Here is a 21,226-nt window from a genome sequence, read left to right on the forward strand (position 1 = left end):
TTGCATGGGAATGGCCGGCGGAGTAATTAATGGGGTTTTGTCGTGTGTGGTGTCGCGTAGAATAACATTTCTCGAACACAGAGTGTTTCCTGTAAAATCCAATGGCTGAGATTTCTTCATCCAAACTGATGGCTGTGGATGCACAATAGCGATCTACTTGGGTTATGATCTAGTGGCTGCTATTCGTTTTCACCACTCACTTGGATAAATACATGGGTTGATTCCTCCGCACCACACATCTGTGTGGACCCCAACATTTTCTTTTTTGAACTTTTTATTTTTCTTTTTTATAAGTTTACATTTTGTGAATTTTAAATACATTTCATAAGTTTAAATAAAGTTTTATTCAACAATAATTAAGTGAATTGTGAATTTTAAATACATTTCATAATTTTAATTAAAATTTTATTCAACAATAATTAATAATTAAGTGAATTGTGAATTTTAAATACATTTCATAATTTTAAATAAAATTTTATTCAACAATAATTAAGTGAAAACGAACACTTATTTTTGGATTCAAATTTGTGGGATAGAGAGGATATGGTAATTGGACCTTGCTAAAAAATTAAATTTATGATTTTAAATTAAATTTAATCATGGAATATGCATGCATGTGTATGTGTATATGTATTTGTAATAGTTTTTTTTTTTAAATATTGATAAGTTAAATTATTAATTTAGCCTTTCCAATCGTGGGTAGCTCTACTTTATATTTATATAATTTCTTGAATAGGACTACGTGAGCCGTTTTCAGTATCAACAAATTGACGATGATATTTATGTGTATTCACTCAATCTATTGGATCGCCCTAAAAGCTTCTATTTTCTTCTACAATATTACATCACAACTATGAAAATAGAGCTCCGAGCATACAATCTCCTAACTAGTGAAAGTCCCACATTGGCTAATTTAGGGACTGATCCTAATATGACAATGAGTTTATAATCAAATAATATTTTCTCCATTGGTTTGAGGTCTTTTGGAGGAGCGCAAAACAAAACCATGATAGCTTATGCTCAAAGTGGACAATATCATACCATTGTGGAGAGTCGTGTTCATCTAACAGAGATATCTTGACCATGAAACTATACTCGAGTTAAAGCATTCAAACGTTTCTAAAAAAACAGAAGGGAGAAAGTATTAAGACTCTCGAACCTAAAGTAACATGAGCTCTGCAGTATGCAAAAAAAGTAATCGAGCCATTTTGGAAGTTTTCAGTCATACTTTCAATGAAAATCTTGCGTTTAGATTCGTATGCTCGGAACATTCAAATAGCGTCAGTTAAAATGTTTATGGAGCGTTTTAAGTACGTTCGATATTGATGCATGATTTGAAATTAATGTTAGCTCAAAAGAAAAATAATATTCTCAATAAGGCGTCAATATTTCTCAATTTTACTATAAGATTTTTTTAATTAATATGAGCAAATTTTTTATTTTTTTAATATTTATTTAAGAAGAATTATTTATTGAGTAAAATGTTAGGAGAAGAATATTTTTATTTGGTAATTTTGAGTTGATTTTATATTGAATAAATTGAAAATAATTCAAATTGAAATAGGGGAAATGTGATTGGATCCATTGGTAGCTACCAGCCAGGATTGTGCCCGCTGATTTAGAAACGCACATATAAAAGCTTTTCCCGCCAAATTCGGGGTAGCCCCTACGGCATAGCGTAACGCTATGGCATTGCACTACCACGCCACATTTCCAACTCACCGCTTCTCCAATTGGTTCTTCTCCGTTCTGTCCTCCACTTAAATCTTGACCTCTTGAAATAACAGAAATCCTTAACCTTCTCTTTCGGCTGAGAAACGATCTCTGCCAAATTATTCCCGGTTTGCGATTCCTGAGGCCTCTGGCCTCCGAACTCCTATTCTTTTCTCGTTTTGAGATCTCGAAACGTATAGGTTTTTGGCGGTGAAGAGGAGCGATGGGGATTCTCTATGGAATGGTAGCCAGAGAACACGTTGTTTTGGCGGAGTTCAGCGCTACACAGACGAATGCGAGCGCGATTGCGAGGCAGATCATGGAGAAGATGAAGCAGGGAGACGATGATAGCAATGCCTCCTATTCTCATGATCGCTATATCTTTCACATCAAGAAGACTGATGGCCTTACCGTTCTTTGCATGGCCGACGAAGCCTCCGGAAGTAAGTCTTTTCAATGATTTGATCTATCGAGTTTTTTTCTGAAACAAAGTTTGAATTCCTATCCAACGAGGCGTCGAGGAACGGTTCCTAGTAGAGATAATAATAGGTTTTTTTTTTTTATGAGATTTGAGGACCGGAAATGCGTTCTGAGAGTCTTTTTCTCATAGTTTTTACAACGTTATGCTTTTGATAACCGATCCTGAGCTCTTTGCATCGATTTCTCTCCCTTAAAATTTAGAATGAGCTTTTGTAGCTTGGAGTTGGGAGAAAAATTATGATGACTTCATTATTTTCCTCTTGCTATTTGTTCAAACCAAATGGATGTGTAATAATGATACTGTTATTATCACAAGCATAAAACACTTTTCTATTAAATTTAAACCGAAAGTTCGGACGTTCTCTGCTTGTGTTGTAATTTTCTGTTGACCTAATTTCATTGTTCTTGAGGACAGAAGAAACTGTTTGCTCGCGCGGATCTGTTTTAAATCACTTTCACAACAATCTGTATAACAAATGCTTTCTACTTCACTCTTTAGTCCATGTAAATATTGAGAATGTAAGTAATTGGTGCAGTTATATGAATCTTCTTTCTCGCCCAGATTTGATGGAGAAATGTAAGAAAAAGTTAATTCACGAGATTTCGTAGGCTGCTTCTGCAAATTCGATTGAGAACTTCTACGAGAAATTGCATTTTTCTGTTTGGTTTCCGTTTTATAGTTTAGTTCCTTGAAACGTAATGCTACCAATTCATAAATTGTTCAAAACTTCATACGCTAAGCTTCACTGAACAACTTTCTTTTAAACAGTTTATGCTGTATTTTATTATCGTTGTTTTAGTTCTTGTTGAGCTCTTGGAAATTTTTTAGATCAAGATTGATTTCTCTTAATTCGAATCTACTTTTGTTGAATGAAAGTTTTCTTCTGTATAAAATGACTGCTTCCGTAGCTTTCATTTCGTTTATATCTAACTTTTCTTCAAGTTCGCAGTTTCACCGTCAACTTGATCAGAGAGTAGTCTCATTAACCGATGATAACGAAGCTTCTATCAATATTTGTGCAGGGAGAATTCCTTTTGCATTTCTCGAAGACATTCATCAAAGATTTGTGAAGACCTATGCTCGCACAATTCTCTCAGCTCCTGCATATGCCATGAACGATGAATTTTCAAGGGTTCTAAGCCAACAAATGGACCATTATTCAAATGATCCAAATGCAGATAGGCTAAACCGCTTAAAAGGTGAAATGAGTCAGGCAAGTTCAAAAAATTATCTAATAAACTCTGTTTGATCTAAGTTAGTTGTTCATCCTATCAATCATTTGAAATAACTGTTGCTAGTGTTTTCCAAAATTCAGCTAGTAATCGTTACTGTCTTCTTCCGGCTCTTACCAATGAATTTAATTAGCTATATCATACTGCATAAAAAAAAGACTTCGATGATAGATAAGAATATTCTTAACGATTCAAAAGCAAATAGGCTAAAACCGTTTGGTGAACTGAGTCGGGCCAGTTCCGAAATTTATTTGTTGAACTCTGTTTGATGTAAGTTGTTTATCCCATTATCTTTTGAAACAGTGGTTCCCTGTGCTTTCCCAAATTCCAGCTTAATAATCGTTACAGTTTATTACCATTGACTCTCAGCAATGAATTTAATTAGCATCAGACTACGTTAAAGAAATATTTTCTTGACGGATCTTCGTGGGGCGGTTTTGATATAACGAGACTGTTACAGAATATTGTATTTACATTTTAGTTTCATCACTCAGTAATAGAATAGAAATAGGCATATTATGGTTAGAATAACTGTCTTTTAAAGAAAATTTATTCGCATTTAATCAATATTTGGTTTTACAATACTTCAATTATGCCGGAATAGAAATTCATCAAACATTGGTATTTGATGACAGGTGAGGAGTGTAATGGTTGATAATATTGAGAAAGTGTTGGAGAGGGGTGACCGCTTGGCTCTGCTGGTCGATAAAACCACAAACATTCAAGGAAATGCAGTTCGATTTAGGAGGCAATCACGTCGCTACAGAAACACCTTGTGGTGGAGAAACTTAAAACTCACGTAAGTATCTTTGACTCGATTTATACGTATAAATACATATAAGGCTGTTTATGTAGTCACTCCATGCATTACACAAACAATGATGTCTGCTTTCATGTTCTGCATTTAAATTGAAAAACTTATACAGAATCGTGATACTGAATTTATTAAGTTTGGTAATGAGCCTCAAAATACCAAATAGGTATGACTACAATGAAATAATCATTGAATTAAAAAACTTAAGTTGGTGACTGGTAAGTGTAAATTTAATCTTTTTAATAAATTCTCTTATCAATTATTGAGAAAGAGTCATCGGTTTAGTTCAACTAGTAATTAAAATAGTTACGTAGTAAGTGCTAGTATTGAGAGTTCTTTACATGCATCCCTCCAGCCAACTGTGATCCTCTGGTTTCGTTGCTGATGGGCCCTGTATTAATGTCTATCATAGAAAGAGGTTAGGGGGCTGGAAAAAGATATATGATCAATGATATAACACAGCATACAATATGATCTTTTAAAAGATGCGAACAAAATGTTGTTTAAATTATTACACGTTGTGACCTATGCCACATTAAATTATCATCCACTTAAAATTTATAACTATCTAAGAAAAAATGGTGCTTATTTTTCTTCTTCAATGTGGCATGAATTACCTCGGATGAGAATTTGAACAACATTTTCTTCACATCTTCCTTAAAATTTATCTTGTATGATTGATGCTATGAATTTGTAACTATTCAAGAAAAAATGGTGCTTATTCTTTTTCAATGTAGCATGAATTACAATATCGTGTGATAATTTGAATAAACATTTTTTTTACATCTTCCTTAAAATTTATCTAGTATCATTGATGCTTTGATTCATATTAAGGAATGTTGCCAATGGTACTGAACCTTGAGTTATTATGTCTGGAAGTATACAAGTGCGTATAGGCCAGGGGTATCTTTTTGGTTAGTTTGAAGCTGTCCAATCTCGCTTAACTTGTACTTGTCTGTTATCAATAAGAGTTGGTTTCTAATTTGAACTACGCATTTTAATTGCCCTATGATTTTCATCAGGGTCTGGTCCGCCCCCCTCTCGACGCCCCCTCACTTTCATATGGAACCCAAAATTCCTTATTAGCGATCAAATAATCATAACTCATTATGTTTTTCTGCCCATAGTGTTATTTTGAATGTAAAGGAAACAAGAAAACAATAATCAGTATGCGTTTATCCTGCTTGCAGATGTTCGTTGTTGCTCATCTTCACGATCGTCCTTTATATTCTGCTAGCATTTTTCTGCGAAGGGCTGCTACTGCCGTCCTGCTTGAATTAAGCAAATGCAGAAGACGCAGCTAAGTGATCTTCATCACTCATTCAAGAACATGTGCCTTATTATACTAAAATTGTACTCTGAAATATATGTGCAGTCGAAATCTTATTCTTCAAAATATACCGTACAGACTACATCAAATTTCAACCCACTTTCATGCAACCTTCGTATAGTCGCTGCCGCTGGAAGCATCGGTTCCTCCTGCCTAGCAGAAGCTATGGCATACGCCGGTAAGATACGCAATTCTCTGTCACCAAGCACACCACTTTCTGGCTTCAGTTCACCGTCTACCCTTGAGATGAATTTCATATAGGTCACTTAAATACACAATTTTGTCTTCACTTTATATTTTCAAAATTCATTTTTATTTATTAGGCAGAGTAGTTTCTAGAGCCCTGTTTTTAAAACTTCACAAGCACATTTTAAGAGATGAAAACCTAGACGATAGAAAACGTAATAGTAAATAGATATTGTAAGCTTAAATTTTCAAAAGTAGAAAAACTAACTCAAAACATAATTCATTGAGAGAAATCAGATTTAAGATGAGTTTGGAATGTTAAATTGAGGGGGAAACAATGCGTTAGAAGCCCAACACCTTATGAAGAAATCATATGCACAAAATAAGACCTAATCCTTTGCGACCACTCCTCTACTGTAAAGAAAATCGAGGTTTTTTTTCTTTTTTTTCTTTTTTAATCGAGAGCTTTTTTTTGGGGGGAGAAAAGATTGGGTTGAGGTTGGGGAAATACGGGGTGGGCTAGTGATTATGTCCACTTTTCTAGTCAAATTCATCCACATTAAACCAATCACTTGAATCCCCACCTTCTGAATCTCTGTCCTGCTTCCATGCCTTCTGCTGATCCAGATTTGGGACTGGATTTTCATGCAGCTGAACCCAATCATTAGACTCGGCTGATGAAGAAGTCCTTGGGGGCTTTGTTCTTCCAGCCAAATCGGTCCCATCATCCTCTATATCACTATCACTGAATGAGATACCTTCAAGCTTAACCCCTTTTTTGGCATCTGTAGAAGTTTTTGAATCTGCCTTTTCCAACCCTTGATTGGTTTTCTCTCCAATTTCCAATCCTTCACCTCCTTCAATGATTTGGGAGGAGTTTGCCTTTTCCTCAGATGCCATATTTCCCTTTTGTTGATAACAAGTATCCTCAGAATTCACCCGTGATGTATTTTGCCTTTGAAGTTTATCTAGAAGGGTGTTTCTTGCTTCGACAATCTACCAAAAAAGAACAAAGATGACAAATTAATAATATGAAATTGTTTATCGTGGGAATTTGTGTTTGACTGAAAGCCTCAAATAAATAATACTCCAAAAACAAACAAAAAAAGGAAGACAGAATTCTGTCATTGGATTTGCTTATGATGCATTCAGTCCAAATGAAATTACTTAAACGTTAAAAACGTAGGCAAAGAAGAAACCAACTAAAACGATTAAGGGCATATTTGGGAGTGATTTTAAAAGGGTCAAAATCACTTTTGTCATATTCTAATCAATCCAAAACATGCCTTTAATCCTTTAAAGATCAATTTTGTAAAAACTAAGCACTTGATTGATTGATTGATTTTGAAAGATTAAAATCATGTTCCATATTAAGTTTGATGATTTCATAATCACTCCCAAACATGCCCAACATGCCCTATGGTATAAGCTCCTAACAGAACATGTCCATGTCCTATGGTATAAGCTCCTAACAGAACATGTCCATGTCCTATGGTATAAGCTCCTAACAGAGGGACAGAATGAGAACTAATGTAGAAATTAAAAGTCATAGCTGTAAGAGATCGCTAAGTTGTGATCAAAGCCAACATAATCATTCTATGTAATCAATTAGTCACGCCATAGATTGCAGAAACAACTACAGGGCACGTACTGTGGACTGTTTTTGTCTAAATAGATTTAAGCCTTACATCCCTGGGAATTTCATAAACTACAACATAATTAACCATAAAAAAAGTACAATTAGGTTTGAAACCAACTGGTTAATTCTTTTCAGTTCAACTGTGGTTTTTAAAGTAAACTGAAAGTTCAATTATATTAATCTTTAATTTCTTAATTATTTATTATTCATTTTTTGGTTTTTAAAGAAAGTTTTAAATATATTCCTAAACGCATGGTCGATTTCGTTTCCATTTTCTTAATGGCCATACAGAAACCCGAACACAACCAGTAGTTCTTTTAATTACTTGAACTAAATCAGACTAACAGTGCAGAAACATACATACTAATATTCAATTCGGAAGATACATCCTAGTGCAATGCATCAAAGTTATATGAAATATTTAGCATCGACCTAGCATGAAAAAGAACAACAAAAATAAACTCTACAATTCTAGCATGATATTCATAGTAATGGAAAGAAAAGGGAAGCAAAAGTATTTCAATAGTAAGCACAGTAGACGAGGGCCTTGAAATACAGTAAACACACAGAAAGCAAATAATGAAAGCTAGACATGTGTCAAGGCGTCCAACAAGCAGAAACACGAGACAGAAAGGACAGACAGAGCCACAAGATGAATTCTAGCTCAGCAGATGCAGATCCAATTTTATAAAAACTCAATGTAAACATGAAGTAACTCCAAAATCAATTTATGCTTAAAAAAAAATCCTCAAGCAGTTCCAGTTAGGCTTTCATGCAGCAGCAAGCATTACTCGTAATTAACTGCAAACAATCTAGAAATGCAAAGTACGGCAATTTAAAAGGGAAATAAGTCTTACCTCAGAGGTTGCTAGAAGCTCAAAATCCGGTTGATCAAATCTTGGAAGCAAGAGTATATAATATATCATCCAGAATAGTTCATTGCTCATGAAACTCTGAAGCTTTATTTTAAGAGATGATATACTTGGCACCAACTGCTCAACAGTTGAAATGTGCGTTCTTTGAACTTCAGACATTTTAAAATCTGCAATAAAGCTAATCAAAGTATTACGCTAACAGTGAAGGATAAAATCCGCATACAGTGTTCCCAATGTGAAACTTTAACTTCCCAATAATTACAACTACAGAGAAAACTTGCAGTGATTAAACATAAAAGTTGCGTTCAAAATATTCATGGGTTTGATGCTAACCCAATTAGCAATTCCAATTAAACACAAAGGTTAGTTGCACCACATTATTGTGGTGACTGTATTCATAGTTTAGTGAAAGCTCAACCATATGGGAGGCGTGTCAGATATCTACATCCTCAGGCTAGACGAGAACATTGAACGAGAAAATGAAGAAGCAATAAGGAGGATGGTGTTAGAAATCACGACTCTCCACAATTGTATGATATTGTCCACTTTGAGCATAAGCTCTCATGGCCTTGTTTTGGGCTTCCCCAAAAGGCCTCGAACCAATGGAGATAGTAATCCTCACTTATAAACCCATGATCTTCCACTAAATTAACCAACGTGGGACTCACTCCCAATAATCCTCAACAATCCTCCCCTCACAAAGTACACTATCCCGAGGCTTATGGTGCTCTCGAATAGCCTCCCCTTAATCAAGGCCCGACTCCTTTCTCTGGAGCCCTCGAACAAAATACACCCTTTGTTTACACTTTAGTCACTTTTGACTACACCTTCGAGACTCACAATTCTTTGTTTGATATTTGAGGATTCTATTGACATGGTTAAGTTTAGGTCATGACTCTGATACCATGTTAGAAATCACGACTCTCCACAATGATATGATATTTGTCCACTTTGAGAATAAACTCTCATGGCTTTGTTTTGGGCTTCCCCAAAAGGTCTCATACCAATGGAGATAGTATTCCTCACTTATAAACCCATGATCTTAGACTAAATTAACCAATGTGGGACTCACTCCCAATAATCCTCAACAGATGGCACCCAACGATTTTGTCTCACAATCAAGGAGGAGAAATTACCAATTGAAAGAAACAAGTACTTGTGCTTCCCGGAAAAGATCCAAAGATCATTGGGCAAACCATTTAAGAAATTTATTTACATTTTGCTGCAAATGTTTCTCCAAAAAATTATTGTCTTCTTGTTATGGAGGGGGTTAGATGACAGAAAAGACAGCCTGGACTTAAGAGTAAGCAGAATACGAATATGCCCCATCTACCTCTTAGAGATTAGTATATAACTACGGTCATCATCACTTTCCATATTCTCACCAACTGAAGATGGTAAGCGAAATCCGTTGGGTTGATAATTGTTCAATACATCCAGCAACCAATTCTTGAAATGTAAACATCCAAATTCAGATGAGTGCTTATTGTCTATCAGATGACTGAACTAAGTAGTCATACTCATACTTGACACTATATTGAATAATAGGGATATAATATGGAGAAAGTGTTGGTTTCTAAGTTATCACTAAATTGTTATAGCCAGAAATATATTTGGACGAATACAGAATTGATAGGATGGAAGAGTTCTTGGACGAGAGGTGTTCCTCAAATGGAAGTAATCAATGCCTCTCGCTACTTCTTTCTAAAAACAGAACAGGCAAACCACAATTTGAAATACATATTTTCCATGAATCGAAGTAATCAGATAAAGTGATGGAGAAAGGAACATATAGTTTTGTTTTATCTTCTCTGGTTTAGCTCATGATCTAGATTTATAGTTTAAAGCGGTATGTCTAGTCTCTACTTGCGAGATATATTGACTTCCTCACGCCTAATCTCTCGCATCTTACATCGATTACAGCATCTAACAAAATTATGTTGGTAATTAGGCTTCATAATATTAGGAAGTGATTCTTGCATACGGAAAAAGAAAACAGAAACAGATCAATAAGGAGAAGAAAAAGAAAAAAAGAGAGAGAGAGAGAGAGAACACGGTTGCACGCATCTCCGGAGCATTTCAGTAGCCACCTCTTGTTTAATATAATAGCACACAATTTGCAGGCAAAATTATTTTATCCTAATTTCTATTTATACCAAATTCACTGGTCAACGATTAAACAGTGGCATATGTTTTACTTCTATCTCAAATATTAACAGCAAGAGATTTTGGATTTACCTGTTTCATCTAGTGCCAAAGGAAAATCCGTCCAGTACTCTGGCCGCGAAGAAATGTCGTTCACAAAACTTAGAACCTCATTCGTAATTCCCGGCGTATCATCAATAATCTCGTCATTGAATTCCTCGTCTATTGCATCATCGGTAGAACGACTCTGAAACGGCAGCAAGTTAGAAGCAAGCCTGGATATCTCTCCAACAGCCTTGTTGCTCTTAACAGAGAGCATTGAGAAGCCGTTTCTCAAACCACCGCCAATCTCTGCGAGATCATTGCGAATTCCTTGAAGCGTTTGAGACGGCGACGAAGAGTTCGAACACGAGTCGGAAGAATCGGCGGGAGAAACGACCGCCGAAGACGGTTGAGGAGCGAGAAAGTTGGTGAAACCGCGTAGCTGACGGCTCAGCGTCTCACCGAGTGCGGCGAAATCGTCTTCAACAGAAGGAACAGCGGTGGTGAAATGAGCGCAATCCGACGACGAGGATGAACTGTTGAACTGCGATTCGGCTGAGACATTATCATCGCTCGCTTGGAGAGACTTAAACAACCAAGACATAGTTATTCACAAATTCCGATCGTCCGGATTGTTACTGAATGGAATTGAAAAACAGAAAGAGAGAACGCATTTCGGAGAGCTTCGGAAATGGCGAAGAAGCTCGTCTCGTCTCTTTCGTTCGTTCTCTTTTCGTCTCCGTATCTCTATCTACTTTCTCTCTCTAACTCTGCGAAAGCCAGAAGTCCCTTGCAGAGAGAGTTCTACAGTTTCTGTTTTGATCTCTCGCTTTCCCAACTCCACCAAGTGCCTATTTCTTCGCGGTGCCGACTCTGATTATCCTCTGCGAAACGTTCCAGAATAACCACCTCTACCTCACCAAATCCCCACAGTTAGGTCCACAAGGATTTTGCCACGTCGACTTCTCGATTCGCTGCTTAATTACCGATATACCCTTAACCGCTTCTCCTCCGGCTATTACAAATTTAGCCTTATAACTACTAAACACTTTAAAAAATATTTATCGAGTCATCTTTCAATTTTCTGTTCAATAAAAAAGACAAATTCGAGGTTTTAAATATAATGGAGTAAAATTAAATTTTACATTTAGTAAAATCAACCATTCACAGTCAAAGTTAAATTAACAAATTAAGTATTTTATTGTTTTAAAATAATTTAACAAAGAATAAAACGTTCACTATGCTCCGGGAACACAATTCGACAAGTAAAATCAGAGACAATATAAATTAAACATTTATTTATAAAGTAAATACCAGAAGTCAATTTTTAAAAATAAAATAATAATAAACATTTTTTTTACCTGGTACCCAATCTACTGGTTTCTCCCAATTCGGTCAGTAAAACTAAGAACATGATGTCTTGGCTCTGTTCCCTTGTCCCTTGCCAAGGTGCCATCGGGCAAACCGCCCAGAGAAGAATATATTGAATTTCGTTTGATTAAAAAGAAATATAAAATATTTTCAATTCAATTATGTAGCCATACAGCAAATAAAATAAAATAAAGTAAAATAAAATAAAATAAATAAAGGGAACAGATGGTTAGAAGAGGAAGGAAACAAAAAGGAAAGAAGAAAACTAGAAATTTTCCTGCTTAATGATTCACAATAGCGAAGCAGGTTTGCCAGCAAATTTGCCAAGTATCTAAAACATTATTACCATCTTTCATGACACAAATAATCAATCAAAAGCCTGTCTCACTAATTATTATCAAAAGAATCTCACTCTAGCTAAGCTTAACTACTGCACATACACAACATATTGTACATCTGTATACTCCATATTTAGCAGTTCCCAATCCAAAAAAAGCTTGATCGTTAACATTCCTATAAGAGTATATTTCTTTGAATAATGTTAAATGAGACCAGCATATGGATTGGAAGCATGAACAGGCATACCCGGACCGTAGTGGTGGCCATTGGCTCCATGAGGATTTCCGAAAGGATTCGACTGTTGCGGTGGGGGAGCCATCATCATCATCTGTTGCTGATGCTGATGCTGCTGATTCAACATGAAAGCTTGCTGCTGGTTGGCCATAGCTGACATTTGTACTGAATGTGGTGCAGCCATAGCAGACGAGGCGAAAAAGGGATCATGGATTGGCTGTTGTTGCACCATGGCACCATGCACTGGGACTGGCTCCCATGGATTGTAACTCACGTTCTGATTATTTCTTCTGATTGCATCATCATACAAGCTGTCTAATGTAAGCAGGTCCAAACCTCCGGCCTTTGGCAATGAGTTCAAAGCATTATCAGAATAATATCATAATTTGGCAAAGAGAGAATAGAACGTTGTTTAGAAGTTAAGAGCAGTAGAAGAATAATAGTTTGCTGGACATATTTTGATGCAAGGATAGAATAAAGGTTGGGAAATGTTACTGATTTATGTCACTATCGTGTTTATACATTCAATATGAAGGCAAAATTTGATGTTTAGTGGGAGAAGATAAGTACCAATTTGCTTGTAGCAGCTACATTTTCATTTGAGCTTGGTGCCGTAACAAGTGCCAATTCCCAGCCGGTAGTTGTAGTACCATTAACTTGGCTTGGAGCAGAACTGGTTTTTTGATCGGCTGTGAACACAAGCAGTAAAATTAGTCCAGCTGACTCCACGTGTATAATAATTCAGTTATCACACACAAGCTTAAAGTTTTAAAGTTCCCCATTTCTTTACTGACTTCTAAAATGTAACTTCACAAAAAAATTTGGAACATAATCACTTCAAATTTTGCTTCACCCAAGAACATATTGAATTTTTCTATAGCTACTGAAATTCGAAGGAAATGCAGAAAGAAAGAAGAGAACTACCATCTGGGACAATAGCCAACGCCAGAGAATTCTTTTCATCCAAATTGGAAGTAGCCTCAGGTACAGGATCATTCAAACCCTAACCAAAAGCAGATAATTATCTCAGATAATGTATTTCTAGAAGAGTTATCTCACTTCAAATTAGTAACAAATATATTTGTAATATGTGCAATCTACTTTCGTTTTATTTTTTTCATAGATACTTTAGTGTTTGTTTATTTGAGAAATTCAAAATACCTACCCTATATACTTCCGGAGATTCTGAAGACCATACAATTTCTTTTGAGCATTAAAATAAAAAACAATTCTAACTACGTAAAATTAAATTTGAGTTATTGGACAACTAATAACTCCAATAAAGTCTCTTCTCGATCATGGACAAGCATGTACAGTAAATAATTTGTTAGTAATATACGTTATAAAAAGATCAGAATTAATGATAAATTTAATATATAGTTTACTATTTTAAAGAAAATGATTGGCGAAATTCTTTATGGTAAATTATAAACTACTTATGAATCATAGTTTTTTGTCTTAATCTACTGATATCAGGAGTAGATTGACTAGCAGTAGAAGTTTACCAACAAGTCAGGTGGCTCAGTCACGGCTGGTTCTACTTTAACTGGTTCAGGTGGTGGGGGAGACGGGGCTGGTGGAGGTGCCACTGGCTGTTCAACTTGCGCTGCCGGTTCCTTCTTGTACTCGATGGCCAAAATGTCTCTAGGAGCAGCCAGTTTAGCATCAGCAACCTGCTTATTATGGTGCCCCAAAAATAGTTCAGGTGATTTAATTTTTTAGAAATGAGATGCCATTTATTCAGGTGGATTTGCAGAGGACGTCTTGGTTTTGAGCGGTTTAAGAGGACTTGGGGAACAAAAAAATTGGGAGAGCATAAAAAACAATGAATAATTGACGAGGGATAAAAAATAATTTAAAAATAAGCAAACACTACCTGATCCTTACGAATGGTTGAAGTCCGTGGAGCTTCTCTTACATATTCTTCCATGGCTTGTAAAAATGATGCAGGGGGCTTCAAAATGTGAATCAAGATACAGAACTCAGTACTTTTTATGTGTGTGTGTGTGGAGGGGGACATAAAAAAGGCAGATAGCAAAGGGAGGACAACCTACCTGTTCAATCTTTGTAAATGTCTGGCCACGCCCAATATCAAGATTTTTACAAACTTCATAGAACTCAGAGAGCCTCTCCGCCTGCAAAAATGGAGAAAGTTACAACCATGTCGATACAACTCATATCTTGTGCACTACTATGAACTGACGAAAACGGCAAGACTGGTCCAATACCTGCTGGCCAGCCCTCCTGTAAATTTCCAGGGCTTTCATTGCATCTTGCCGTTGCATCTCGAAAAACTGAATTTTAAGACCATGTTAGTTTCAGTTTTTGCATTTACATCAAGCTTGTCTGGCAATCAGATCAATTCTTACCTTGTCAACTAAGTTTACCGTACCATCACTGATGGCTTGATAAATTTTGATGCTCTCAGAAGCAACCTGCAAAAGGATAAAAAAAACATGAGAATGAGAAGGACCAAAAATGCAAACGAGTAAAGCTTTCTCACTGGACATGCAAGAATGTAAGAGGTTCCTACCAATGAAAGGGCTAGCTGAATTACAAAATTATGAACGGCGGCTCCTTGAGGCTGTAAAGAAGTAAAAAATGTTCCACAATAATTAAGGAAAAATCCAGGAAGTTCTCATATTTAAAAACAAAACCATACCGCATTATTTTCAGTAATAAAAACCTAGTCACTGGGATATAATTACATCTACCTGAAGCAAGGGTCATAAATTACCTGACAACCAAGTACCCGATATAGAAGCTCTTGTAATGCTGGCAACTGCTCAAGCAACTCAGCAGTATCTAGATCTTTGGTTCTCTGCACCATTATCCATAAAATTTACCTCAGTGTAGCTGAAACAACATTCTCAATTATATGAAACCCAAATAGCAATTAGATGCAGTGAATTGGTGACAAGCGCCTCTCAATGATAGTTCCCATGCCTTGTACTCTCTAAACACAAGATGAGGTTCGAGCAAGCTTGGTCTCATTATTTATCTTCTAGGGACTTGGGCTTTAAAAGGAATCATAAAGGAAATGTTGCAGTGGCTTTCATCAGAAGTATCTTTCATGCCGTGGACAGGGAAACTGGGTGAGTTTGGAGCATACTTCCAGCACCTTCTCTTCTCTTGATCCTCTTTGGCCAATCATATAATTTGGCAAAAATCCAAAGCCATCCACAGAATATTGCAAAATTTATTTCGAAATGAAGGTCCCGAAGGAGACTTTTGGTGGCTGCAGTTTTTTGGGCAATTTGGGTGGAGAGGAACCAATACACTCCTGAGGCAACCTTTTCAACACCGCAAGAATTTTGAGAAAATGGTTTTCTGGGTCTCCCTATGGTGGTGTGCTCTTTTTCAGGCTTTTTGTGATTATTCCTCTTTTAATAAGCAAGTACACGAGAGGAGTTTTTTGTAACTCCATTTATTTACGAAGTTAGTTCCCTCTTCCTCTTTTTTATTATTCTTGAATTAATAGTATTAGTTTCCTTTTAAAAGATAAAAAGAAGAAGAAAAAGAAACCTTTGTTTATGATAAACATAAGGTGTGCATGCACCAATTGGAGAAGGAAGTAGTAGTTTAATCTCCTAGAAAGCAAATTAAAAGATCGAATGAAAATAAAAGGATAGTTAATCAACTAAAGAAGAGTATTTCCTTACCGCGCGATCTGTCTCAACATCATACTTCAGCACACGGAAACATTCCAACCTCTCCTCCAAAAATAAGGCATATGAACGAACCCAAGCAGAATAATCCCATGCTACATGCAGCACACGAAATGTTTTAGATTGAGATTTTCAATCTTTTTATATTTTCTTTTTCAAATCTAATGCCTTAGAGGAGGTACCATTAGCACTGGAATCGTCTTTAAAATGAGATAAATTAAGCATGTGGTTTCTTCTCCTGCCATAGTTAATGAGTTCTTCGTGAAATGTGGGGTCTACTTCCCGCAAAGCACGATGGATAACAACCAAAGTCTTTAATGCAACCTACAGAATGAAATCATAATACGTTAAAAAAGTTTAACAAGCACTACAAATCTTAATTGGAGATGAAATCTAAACCCAAGACATCTAAATTTGAAATAAATAATCAGGTACTTTCCAATGGATAAACTGTGTCTGCAAATATTACTTGTAAGAGGAACACTTTTTTGGTATGAACGCCACCATCAATTTTACGTCCACAACAGATAAAGATGCTTTTATATAACTTACTTTCCCCCAAGACTTTGCAAAGAGTTAACAGAATTGACATAATAGACCACAATGTCAAATGTAACATTTACCAGCACTGTTAACATGCACAATAATACAGAGGATGTAAGCTCAAAAAGCTATAGAAAGACTGAATGTTCTACTTAGAACTTTGAAACGGGAAAGTATATCTTGTTTATGATGGCAGTTGATTTGAAAAGAGTACAGATTTGTAATGCATATGATGGTAAGACATGTAGACTTACTGCCCAATTATGCGTCTTTGATAATCTTCTTGCCAAAGCATGAATGCAATATGCAACATCAGCCCTAGGCCTGGTAGCTGAGATAGCCGCGAATATAGCTGCAGATAAGTCCAAAACCATCTTGTTTTAATATTACGAGTTATATAATCGTACAACATCAGGTAGAAGAAACACATTATCAAATAAAAATGTGAAGTTCAGATGAAGAACATGTGAAGAGACATTCAATCGGACAAGATTAATACTATCTTCAGAAGGGCATCAGAGAACACACCCCGGATATGTTTTTCTTTTGCAGGACGTTCAACATGATTTGTTGCCTTCACTATAGCAATGTCTAATTCCTGAATTCAACATCGCCCCAAGAATGTGAGATAGATCCAGGCTATTGAGATGCAGTGAGAGTAGGACTTATAGTACCTTATAATCACTGTTAACTTTAGCTAATGAAACTGTGGTAGTATCCTTCAGGGCCCCCAGTGCTTTTCTTAAGCTGTTCTGTGTACCCCCACCTGACATCCTCTCTCCCTCGCTGTTAAGAAACCTACAGGAAAGTCAGCAATTTGATATGGTTCGGCTTGCACAAACATAAACTATACACAAAAATGAAACTACGATACATTGCATAATGCATAAATTTTCATAATTAATTAATATCTTGATTTGTCAATTGATCTGCAAATTCAAAGGCAAAATTGAAGCAAATAGAAATCCGTCAAGGTAGTCGAGAATCATAATAAATATCATATCCATCAGCAATATTCTCGCCGACACCCAAAATTTTAGAATTCCGGCAACAAAATTTCAAAAAACCGAGTTTAAAAAATAGAAACTCAAATTTCAAAAAAACTATTTCCAGAGATACGCCAAGAATTCATCAATAAATATAAATTTACTGTCATTAAAAACACAGATTGAAACGCCAGTAAGCTCAAAAGGGAAAGGTCGAAATCGAACTGAACGACCTAGATTGCACTAAACTTAAACCAAGAGTGTGCCGTTATCAGTATACACAAGGAAAAATAGACAAAATCTAGACTGAATAGAAAGATCTAAATCAAGTAGAGAGCGATTCAACGCAACACAAAACCTCATCCACAGTTCAAGCAGAGATGAGAAACAGAAAATCAGANGTGAAATGTGGGGTCTACTTCCCGCAAAGCACGATGGATAACAACCAAAGTCTTTAATGCAACCTACAGAATGAAATCATAATACGTTAAAAAAGTTTAACAAGCACTACAAATCTTAATTGGAGATGAAATCTAAACCCAAGACATCTAAATTTGAAATAAATAATCAGGTACTTTCCAATGGATAAACTGTGTCTGCAAATATTACTTGTAAGAGGAACACTTTTTTGGTATGAACGCCACCATCAATTTTACGTCCACAACAGATAAAGATGCTTTTATATAACTTACTTTCCCCCAAGACTTTGCAAAGAGTTAACAGAATTGACATAATAGACCACAATGTCAAATGTAACATTTACCAGCACTGTTAACATGCACAATAATACAGAGGATGTAAGCTCAAAAAGCTATAGAAAGACTGAATGTTCTACTTAGAACTTTGAAACGGGAAAGTATATCTTGTTTATGATGGCAGTTGATTTGAAAAGAGTACAGATTTGTAATGCATATGATGGTAAGACATGTAGACTTACTGCCCAATTATGCGTCTTTGATAATCTTCTTGCCAAAGCATGAATGCAATATGCAACATCAGCCCTAGGCCTGGTAGCTGAGATAGCCGCGAATATAGCTGCAGATAAGTCCAAAACCATCTTGTTTTAATATTACGAGTTATATAATCGTACAACATCAGGTAGAAGAAACACATTATCAAATAAAAATGTGAAGTTCAGATGAAGAACATGTGAAGAGACATTCAATCGGACAAGATTAATACTATCTTCAGAAGGGCATCAGAGAACACACCCCGGATATGTTTTTCTTTTGCAGGACGTTCAACATGATTTGTTGCCTTCACTATAGCAATGTCTAATTCCTGAATTCAACATCGCCCCAAGAATGTGAGATAGATCCAGGCTATTGAGATGCAGTGAGAGTAGGACTTATAGTACCTTATAATCACTGTTAACTTTAGCTAATGAAACTGTGGTAGTATCCTTCAGGGCCCCCAGTGCTTTTCTTAAGCTGTTCTGTGTACCCCCACCTGACATCCTCTCTCCCTCGCTGTTAAGAAACCTACAGGAAAGTCAGCAATTTGATATGGTTCGGCTTGCACAAACATAAACTATACACAAAAATGAAACTACGATACATTGCATAATGCATAAATTTTCATAATTAATTAATATCTTGATTTGTCAATTGATCTGCAAATTCAAAGGCAAAATTGAAGCAAATAGAAATCCGTCAAGGTAGTCGAGAATCATAATAAATATCATATCCATCAGCAATATTCTCGCCGACACCCAAAATTTTAGAATTCCGGCAACAAAATTTCAAAAAACCGAGTTTAAAAAATAGAAACTCAAATTTCAAAAAAACTATTTCCAGAGATACGCCAAGAATTCATCAATAAATATAAATTTACTGTCATTAAAAACACAGATTGAAACGCCAGTAAGCTCAAAAGGGAAAGGTCGAAATCGAACTGAACGACCTAGATTGCACTAAACTTAAACCAAGAGTGTGCCGTTATCAGTATACACAAGGAAAAATAGACAAAATCTAGACTGAATAGAAAGATCTAAATCAAGTAGAGAGCGATTCAACGCAACACAAAACCTCATCCACAGTTCAAGCAGAGATGAGAAACAGAAAATCAGAAACAAATAAAAGATCAAAGAAGTCGATATACCTGAAACTGAATCGAGAAAGAGAGAAGACAGGTCGATCGGAGGGTAGTCTGCAACCAAAGAAAAGTCGCAAATGTGAAGCTCTATATGGTAGTCGACTCGTCGGCGTCTTCCAGAGCTTTAACCATTAATTTTTAAATAATATTTTTCATTTTCTACTTTTTATTTTATTTAATGCAATTTAATTTTCTCTAAATCTGTCTCTTATAATCTTCGCTGTCAGACAAATACGGAGTTGTAAGAATTAGTACTGCGCTGAAGTTAAAATGGGAATCATTCTTCTATTACGCGTTTTCATCTGCTTCCTGCATTACATTATTGAGATCTTGCCACGTGTTGCGAAAGATGCTGATCTGTCGTCCACGACTTTAGAATAAAAGTCCAATTAAATATTTCATATGACTGGTTGAATTTTTGGAGCTAAATGCACTTATTAATAAATGGCTATATTAATGGGAGAAAATAGTCTTTTTAAAAGTAGATTAAAATATTATTTTGTTTTATTTTCAAAATTTATAAACTAATTGTAATTACCATTTTTAATATTTATTTTTAAATAAAAGTGCAAATACAAAAATAGAATGAGTGTAAAACAAATAAATTTAATTAAAAAAAACATATAAATTTTAATTAGTTGAACATATTAATAACGAATCAAATATCTTTGACCATATATTTTAAAGTAATAATATATTTATTGTGAACTCCAATTGTCATTTAATTTATTAGATTAATTGAATAATTGGCGATGAATAGAGAACATTGAGTCAGTGTATCTGTCTACGTATTATCAGTTTCAAAACAATTTTTATAAGGAATAGAGAACATTGAGTCATGTATTCATTGGCACAGGTGATTGGCTTTGATACCATTTATAACCGTTCATTCCACTATCGTTACAAATTTCTGAAAGATAAATATCTCGGTCTCATCTATAAATTGATATAGAATCCTCATTAATATGAGTTGCTCGGGACTCGAACCTGAAACTAGTTGGATGAAGTAGATAACTTACTTTTTTAAAACTAAGTAAAAAAAAAGTCAATGAATCGATTATTTTTAATGAATAGATCCAGCGAACACTTAGCCCAGCGGGTGAAAATGGCAAGCTTCGGGTCCACTTTTTCCTTGTGCCTATTTTTCCATGGGTGGTTGGTTTACAGGTACAACCTTTATAACTTCATGGTATACCCATGGGAAGCAGTGAGTGGAGATTCCCCTGCAGAGAGCCAGATGAGGGGAGACCTTCACGTCCAGCTCGAAGGCGCGGGGATATCTCGACCCTACTTTTTCTCATTGCTATTAAACATTATCCGTTTTGGTCTGTTACGTAAAGTCTTTAGTCTCACAATTTTAAAATACGTTTGTTACGCAAGAGATTTCCATATTCTTAGGAAGAACGTTTCGTCCCCTCTCCAACCGACGTAAGATCAAAGTATTATATAACCTAATTTTTCATTAATTATTTACTCAATATTTAAAAAACTATATGTAATGATTATTGACAGTTTTCTATAATTATTTATTTAT

The 21,226-nt window shown here is 35.6% G+C and overlaps 3 protein-coding genes across 7 annotated transcripts; 1 reads left to right on the forward strand and 2 right to left on the reverse strand.

Annotated features, from left to right (window-relative positions):
• Positions 1-1,754: 1,754 nt before the first annotated feature.
• On the forward strand, positions 1,755-5,889 carry LOC111780674 (vesicle-associated membrane protein 711-like). Its single transcript, XM_023661141.1, has 4 exons — positions 1,755-2,156; positions 3,217-3,407; positions 4,062-4,225; positions 5,431-5,889. The coding sequence occupies exons 1-4, from the start codon at positions 1,937-1,939 to the stop codon at positions 5,519-5,521; spliced, it is 666 nt and encodes a 221-aa protein (XP_023516909.1). The 5' UTR covers positions 1,755-1,936; the 3' UTR covers positions 5,522-5,889.
• Positions 5,890-6,020: 131 nt separating this feature from the next.
• Positions 6,021-11,415, reverse strand: LOC111780673. Its single transcript, XM_023661140.1, has 3 exons — positions 10,509-11,415; positions 8,253-8,437; positions 6,021-6,752 (listed from the first exon to the last, which is right to left on the reverse strand). The coding sequence occupies exons 1-3, from the start codon at positions 11,059-11,061 to the stop codon at positions 6,297-6,299; spliced, it is 1,194 nt and encodes a 397-aa protein (XP_023516908.1). The 5' UTR covers positions 11,062-11,415; the 3' UTR covers positions 6,021-6,296.
• A 666-nt stretch (positions 11,416-12,081) lies between these two features.
• Positions 12,082-19,854, reverse strand: LOC111779762 (putative clathrin assembly protein At5g35200). 5 transcript variants are annotated; one of them, XM_023659890.1, is made up of 17 exons: positions 19,699-19,854; positions 18,956-19,067; positions 18,810-18,879; positions 18,536-18,633; positions 18,007-18,062; positions 16,252-16,337; positions 16,064-16,164; positions 15,139-15,222; positions 14,935-14,985; positions 14,771-14,836; positions 14,630-14,695; positions 14,456-14,536; positions 14,278-14,355; positions 13,907-14,077; positions 13,326-13,404; positions 12,972-13,090; positions 12,082-12,744 (listed from the first exon to the last, which is right to left on the reverse strand). In XM_023659890.1, exons 2-17 carry the CDS (start codon positions 19,052-19,054, stop codon positions 12,370-12,372), a joined length of 1,680 nt encoding a protein of 559 aa, XP_023515658.1. In that variant the 5' UTR covers positions 19,055-19,067; positions 19,699-19,854; the 3' UTR covers positions 12,082-12,369. The 5 variants fall into 5 exon arrangements, with proteins under 5 accessions (XP_023515658.1, XP_023515654.1, XP_023515659.1 ...); XM_023659886.1 differs by having other exon boundaries at positions 18,956-19,079; XM_023659891.1 differs by having other exon boundaries at positions 13,907-14,074; positions 18,956-19,079; positions 19,699-19,852.
• Between the last annotated feature and the right edge of the window lie 1,372 nt (positions 19,855-21,226).

This window comes from Cucurbita pepo, chromosome LG18 (genome assembly GCF_002806865.2).
Source record: "Cucurbita pepo subsp. pepo cultivar mu-cu-16 chromosome LG18, ASM280686v2, whole genome shotgun sequence".
Classification (NCBI taxonomy): domain Eukaryota; kingdom Viridiplantae; phylum Streptophyta; class Magnoliopsida; order Cucurbitales; family Cucurbitaceae; genus Cucurbita; species Cucurbita pepo.

What these genes read in the sequence shown, in the direction of transcription:
- LOC111779762 (XM_023659890.1), bottom strand. Translation starts at nt 19,054, where the DNA reads ATGTCAGGTGGGGGTACACAGAACAGCTTAAGAAAAGCACTGGGGGCC. An exon ending in ATGTTGAGACAGATCGCGCG is followed by an intron (nt 15,223 to 16,063) that starts GTAAGGAAATAC and finishes ATAATGGTGCAG; the next exon opens with AGAACCAAAGATCTAGATAC. An exon ending in TAGCTGCTACAAGCAAATTG is followed by an intron (nt 12,745 to 12,971) that starts GTACTTATCTTC and finishes TCATTGCCAAAG; the next exon opens with GCCGGAGGTTTGGACCTGCT.
- LOC111780674 (XM_023661141.1), top strand. Translation starts at nt 1,937, where the DNA reads ATGGGGATTCTCTATGGAATGGTAGCCAGAGAACACGTTGTTTTGGCG. An exon ending in GGCCGACGAAGCCTCCGGAA is followed by an intron (nt 2,157 to 3,216) that starts GTAAGTCTTTTC and finishes ATATTTGTGCAG; the next exon opens with GGAGAATTCCTTTTGCATTT. An exon ending in TGGAGAAACTTAAAACTCAC is followed by an intron (nt 4,226 to 5,430) that starts GTAAGTATCTTT and finishes TCCTGCTTGCAG; the next exon opens with ATGTTCGTTGTTGCTCATCT.
- LOC111780673 (XM_023661140.1), bottom strand. Translation starts at nt 11,061, where the DNA reads ATGTCTTGGTTGTTTAAGTCTCTCCAAGCGAGCGATGATAATGTCTCA. An exon ending in TTTGGCACTAGATGAAACAG is followed by an intron (nt 8,438 to 10,508) that starts GTAAATCCAAAA and finishes GCTTTATTGCAG; the next exon opens with ATTTTAAAATGTCTGAAGTT. An exon ending in AGCTTCTAGCAACCTCTGAG is followed by an intron (nt 6,753 to 8,252) that starts GTAAGACTTATT and finishes CTTTTTTGGTAG; the next exon opens with ATTGTCGAAGCAAGAAACAC.